The sequence below is a fragment of the Sinocyclocheilus grahami genome, unplaced genomic scaffold, assembly GCF_001515645.1.
Source record: "Sinocyclocheilus grahami isolate Dianchi unplaced genomic scaffold, SAMN03320097.WGS_v1.1 scaffold1706.1, whole genome shotgun sequence".
NCBI classification, from domain to species: Eukaryota; Metazoa; Chordata; class Actinopteri; order Cypriniformes; family Cyprinidae; genus Sinocyclocheilus; species Sinocyclocheilus grahami.
Window position 1 is genome coordinate 16,046 of NW_015506885.1, and position 6,035 is coordinate 22,080.

The 6,035-nt window shown below is 38.8% G+C and overlaps 1 protein-coding gene across 2 annotated transcripts; it reads right to left on the bottom strand.

Annotated features, from left to right (window-relative positions):
• Positions 1-2,414: 2,414 nt before the first annotated feature.
• On the bottom strand, positions 2,415-3,444 carry LOC107572151 (mesoderm induction early response protein 1-like). Of its 2 annotated transcripts, XM_016258564.1 has the most exons (3): positions 3,264-3,427; positions 2,978-3,098; positions 2,415-2,803 (listed from the first exon to the last, which is right to left on the bottom strand). In XM_016258564.1, the coding sequence occupies exons 2-3, from the start codon at positions 3,096-3,098 to the stop codon at positions 2,514-2,516; spliced, it is 411 nt and encodes a 136-aa protein (XP_016114050.1). In that variant the 5' UTR covers positions 3,264-3,427; the 3' UTR covers positions 2,415-2,513. The 2 variants fall into 2 exon arrangements, with proteins under 2 accessions (XP_016114050.1, XP_016114051.1); XM_016258565.1 differs by lacking the exon at positions 2,978-3,098 and having other exon boundaries at positions 3,143-3,444.
• Positions 3,445-6,035: the final 2,591 nt, after the last annotated feature.

Genomic DNA, 6,035 nt, shown 5'->3' on the forward strand with positions numbered 1-6,035 from the left:
TGCTTCAAGTTTTTTTAATATGTAATATGGTTTTAAACAGTCATGTTCATATTGCTAATTGTATTTGATAAATGACACTTACAGTATGTAAATTGGGGTGAATGAACTTTGTTGAACATTTCTGTTAATGAATAGAGATAATGTCCCCTCTTGTGTCTGACCTGTTGTTACAGGTATGTTAGCCTGGATGTGGGGATGTATTATTAATTAATTTGTTAAAAGCGTGTTCCCCTTGTGTGTCTGACCCAGCCATTGGTCTGACCTGCCCTGTTATTGTTACAGGAATAAATGGTTACCGAGTAAGTATTTTTTATACAAGGAGAGTTTTCATCTATATAGCTGACTTGACCTAGTCTGCTACAGTGGCATAACAGATTAACAGCAGAGTATATCATTGTACTTTTTGAATTTTCTGTTATTCTGTGTTCATACTATCATATTTGGAAAGGTGGTCCTCTGAATGTTTTTAAACAGTCATTGGTGGGCCATGAGTTGCAAAAGGTTGAGAACCCCTGCTGTAGCATACTGTAGCAGTAATTCCATTTCTTTGAATAAATTCACAGTAACATTTATTAGATATATGGCAGTGGATCAACTTAAGTATATTCGTGACTTTTTATAAATACCTCTCTGCACTACTCCAAAAAATAACACTTTTTGAATTTTTTTTTATCTGCAATGGACCAGTGCAGATTCCAAAATCTCTGCATTTTAATATGTATTTATTGCATAAATTCTAATTGGAATGAGTGCATAAATCTATAATTGTTTCAGTGAAAGACATTCAGTAAATTTCTCTGGACTATTTTATACATTTTAGACATGTGGCAAAGTATGGTGACCCATACTCGGAATTAGTGCTCTGTATTTAACAGTGCTCTGTATTTTTTTAGTGCTCTGTATTTTTGCATGGGTTAAATGCAAAGTAGTGCATTTAACCCATCCACACACACAACAGTGAACACACACACACACACACTGTGAACACACACCCGGAGCAGTGGGCAGCCATTTATGCTGCGGCGCCCGGGGAGAAGGTGGGGGTTCGTGCCTTGCTCAAGGGCACCTCAGTCGTGGTATTGAAGGTGGAAGAGAGCGCTGTACATTCACTCCCCACACCTACAATCCCTGCCGGTACGAGACTCGAACCCGCAACCTTTGGGTTACGAGTCCGACTCTCTAACCACTAGGCCTTTTTTTTTATGCAGTCGAGATTCCCACATTTGGGGAATTCGCAGGGGCCAGCACAACCAGAGTGCAATGGCCGAGCCTCACCTTGGGTGAACCACCTTCTTGATTATGGTGTCTCCCCTGCCAGGTAAGTATCACTGTCAGTGATTACTTGTTTTTTTGGCTACAAATGTGTTATTTGGACGAATTTAAGTTCTCTCACAAACAGCATGTGAACTTCATGTACAAAAACTCAAAAAAGAAAACGTAAAGATATATTTGCAGTGTGAATATAAAAAAAATTAAAAATGCAAGAAATCTGTATGAACCTTACAAATCATATGACACAAGCATCTTTTACCATCATAAACAATGAGAAAAGCTCACAGGAACTGTGATTATTTCAAATGAAATAAATTATATTTTGCTTAAAGTAAATAAAGCCTGTCCTAGGATCATACAATTTTTGTGGCACTGAGCACATTTCCCTCCATAATCTTATTACAGTAATATGAAAATATATATTACATATTAAAGTATTTCTACATAACATTTTTTTTAGGTTGTCTGTCTCTTTATTTATTGCAGTTGTAATTTTAAATCAACTATTGTGTCCATACTGGGTGATATTAATGTATTACAGTAATCTATGAGATCAGAATGAGAATCATCAGAATAACCAAAAAACACCTCAAATGTAAAATATAACATACCTTACAGTCTAAAAGCTAAATAATGCTCCCAAAAATAGGCTTCATTTTCTTTACACAAAAAAATAAATAAAAAATAAATAAATAAGGTGCAATATGACCTGGACATTTCTGCTATGAGATTCACTCAGTTAATAGAAACATACAGCTAGCAAACCAATTTTTGGACACTTTACAAAAACAAAGCTTTGGAGGGGTGATTTCATTGGATTATTTATTTTCACTACATCTGTCTGGAGCTTGCAATATGCCTCCAACACAAACAAGCTGGGCACTGAACCATTAGTATATAATATAAATCAAAACACAACTTGATGTTCCTGGAAACTCACACTCACCAACATTTATCCTCATCAATTATGTATAATGGCTTAAACAGCATTTCCACCCATTGCCAAAATGTCTCAATAAAAAATATAAATATCTTGTTAAAAAAATAGCAGACCAATTCCATTACATATAGAATATACATTTCTCTGTAAAATGGTTTTATGAAAAAGGCGCATTAATCAGCTGTAGTGGGTGGTATTTTTGGAGCAGCTTAGCTTTGGATTTAGGGTGGATGAGGTGAGAGGTGTCACAGCGCTGTCCCATCGCCCTGTTTTTTTATTTTGGCCTGACTTTTGGTCTTGTTCAGTCTTCTTTTACCCTGGAAGGGTCTATCTCAACCTGGTCCAGTGAGTCTGATTCCGTCCGGCACTTTTTTGTTGGCCTGTCGAGACCCTGGCAGTCCTGTTGGTGCTCCACCGAGACGTTTCTGTCTGTGTTGTGGGTGTCTGTAAGCTTATAGCCGTTGGAGTCTGGATGATCTATTAGTAGACTGTGTATAGACGCTCCATTCGCCTGGACAGATTCAATCTTCACCTCGCTCACACTGCTCAACATCTGTGTGGGATCTGCACTGGACCTGTGACTGGTGAGTCCTAAATTGGGAACCGGAGAGATACACTATACTACATAGCTGTAACAAATGGTTCAAACAAACCACATACAACATGAATTCAACCTGATTTCAACAAAGTATCCTGAAATATGCACCAAAGCAATTCAATCTAATTGTAAAAAAACAACAACAACAACAACACTATGCACTTTACCGTTGTGACTGGTAGTCTCCTCTCGCTCAGATTGGCTGGTGCTGCTGCTAGAGGCAGCAGGAAGTGGTGTGGTTGCTCGACTGGAAGCAGTGCTTTCTGTCTCATCTAAAAGTCTGTCCATGTATTCTAATTGTAAAAAAACAACAACAACACTATGCACTTTACCGTTGTGACTGGTAGTCTCCTCTCGCTCAGATTGGCTGGTGCTGCTGCTAGAGGCAGCAGGAAGTGGTGTGGTTGCTCGACTGGAAGCAGTGCTTTCTGTCTCATCTAAAAGTCTGTCCATGTAATCCCTAAACAAATAAAACAATGAACACACACCTTACACGGAGAAACAGCAGGACCTCAGGAAACATTACGACCAATTCACTACTATGAATCAAACTCTCCAGGGCTACAGCAGTACGCTTGGACGTCTTTTCCTCTGTAACAAATTATTACTCATTACATTCTTCATACATGCAATAACAAAACTGGATGATATGGACAATAATACAGTAATGAGCTAAACAAAACTGGCCCCTTTTACCCTACCATAAACATATGACTTGTATGCTTGTATTTTAGCTGGACTGCATTTACATCTTCATTCCAATGCATATCAAGTGTGGTCGGATAGAGCAGGGGTTCCTTATGCATCAGTTATGCATATGCGTCAGTTTGACCGAATGAGCTCTAATGAGTTATATTGCAGATTAGGGCAGTTGTGGCCTAAATGTCAAATTGAGACATTACAGAGTCGGACTTGTAACCCAAATGTTGCGGGTTCAAGTCTCAGGCCTGGCAGGAATTGTCGGTGGGGGGAGTGAATAATCAGCACTCTCTTCCACCTTCAATACCACGACTGAGGTGAGACCCTTGAGCAAGGCACCGAATCCCCAACTGTTCCGCAGCACATGGCTGCCCACTGCTCCGGGTGTGTGTTCCCTGTATGTGTGTGTTCACTACTGTGTGTGTGTGCACTTGGATGGGTTAAATGCAGAGCACAAATTCTGAATATGGGTCACCATACTTGGCCACACGTCACTTCACTCACTCAATAAATTTCCCTTCATGTTCTATTTTCAGGCATTAAGAGAATAACATAATTCTTGGTATATTAATGTGACATGCAATATTCCCTCTAATTTTTTTCTTGCTGAGCAAAACTTTGGGCAGCAGTGGCATTCCGTCCATATAAGCTGCGAATGCTCAGCATACCCAGGCCAATTGAGAGAAAAAGTTCACGGGATAATTCATATAAACATGATTATATGTTGATCCCTTGTCATTTGAAATGTAACTTAAAGCTTAAAGAGTTAGGAATAAGTACGTAAAATGATTTTATTGCCAAATGGCAGTAATTTTCTGTAAATCTACGTCAGTTATGGTTGCTTCCGGGCGAGCGGATTCTCCGCAGCTTTCTCGCCTCAGCTCTGTTGCTATGACTCGTCAGGATTATAGTGCGTTCTCAGTGATTTGCTGGTCAGATCTAATGCGCGAGGTAAACTGTTTGCAAAGCACTCGCCCAAGCGGAAAAATGCACTGTTGCTGCCAGATCTCGATTGCCGACAATTATTTACATTGTTTGATGCAAAACCAACTCGACTAAATCAAAAGAAAAACAACACTAACTATATATTTTTATTTTATCAAGCAAAGCAAATGTTAAAAGTCCACTGAACAACTTACATTTTTGGTCATAGTGTATGTTGAAGATATACGTTATTGTCAACGTTATTGCCTAAGCGGTAAATAAATAAAATATGTTTATAAAAATGTGGGCTATATAAAATTTTAATAACAAACATCATATTGTTTTGCGTATGCTCGTGTTGCTTACAGTTGAAGTCCTTCTCTGATTTTATTATTGTTTGCAAGGTTGCAACGTTACTTTGCAATATTTTAAATACTTTTGGGTGTTTTGCATGGTCTGTTATGTCACCCGGGTAGGAGTTTTAACTCCTATTCACTGTAAATAAAAAATAATTTAGCTGATGCAGAGAGACATAGACCGGGGGAATCCCCCCCATCTCCCCACCCTCTGATTACTGTATCATAACATAACGTGTAAACCTTATTTGGGCGGTTTTTACTTGGAAAACCAGCTATATTTTTCTTGCATTCGAATAACAATGGATAAACCTGAAACGATAGAAGTATTGGAGATGAATCTAATTTACAAATAAGGTAGGAATTGTGCATACTTTTAAATCGACACCTGCCACGGTGTTTCTTATTTGTCATCTGTGATCCCTTTTGAGAGTCCTAAAAACTGGTGGTGGAGGGGGGCGGACATTTTGGCCACCTGAGCAAAAACATTCTTTATACCAGACTGTACAGTGCACACACAAAAAATTGTGTAACTTTTAAAGGGGACATCAGATACAAAATACAAAAAACACATATAAATGTGTCTTAGCAGTGTGTGGACACAACCCCCCTACAATGATAAAAATCCATTCACTCCTTTTTTTTGTCCCCAAAAAACTTAGTCTCAATTATCAAGCCATTTTGACTGGTCCGTCCTTAGGGGGGTGCAACTGGTGCGGCCACACTGGGCCCCGGGGCCAACATACAGAGGAGGACCTCACACATCCCCATGCAGTAGAGTTTAACACTACTACACCTGTGTGTAACTGTAAATGCCCATCATCTTCAACTTCCACTACTTAATTTAATTTTGAAGCCTTCTTTTTATCATGTAGAATTATTTATAGTGATGCTCTAGTCAGGATTTTTACAGACATTAATTCAGGGCCTGAATTTCATTTTTGAAGATGGGGGGAATTCCCCTCTTAGTCACTCTTGTGGGGCAGATTTTTTTATTTGAGGAGAGCTTTTTTTAAATTTTTTTTTTTTACATTTTTCAAAAATATATAATTATCTCATCTAAATGTTTGATCATGCAGTGCATTTTTGTTTTTATAATGGGGCAATTGTTGCACGATAGCTTACACACAGCACAAGTTTGATTTTGTGAACTGTATGTGAGGCGGCCTTACGCCAGGTTCACACATACTCCGTTTTCAGTGAGTATAAGCAGTCCATGTGCGGTACGTAAGCAGTGCAGAAGCAG

Bases quoted from the DNA above. Each gene is read 5' to 3' on its own strand.
- LOC107572151 (XM_016258565.1), bottom strand. From the start codon at position 3,263: ATGGACAGACTTTTAGATGAGACAGAAAGCACTGCTTCCAGTCGAGCA. The intron at 2,804-3,142 runs GTAAAGTGCATA...TTCCCAATTTAG, and splicing joins GGAGACTACCAGTCACAACG to GACTCACCAGTCACAGGTCC.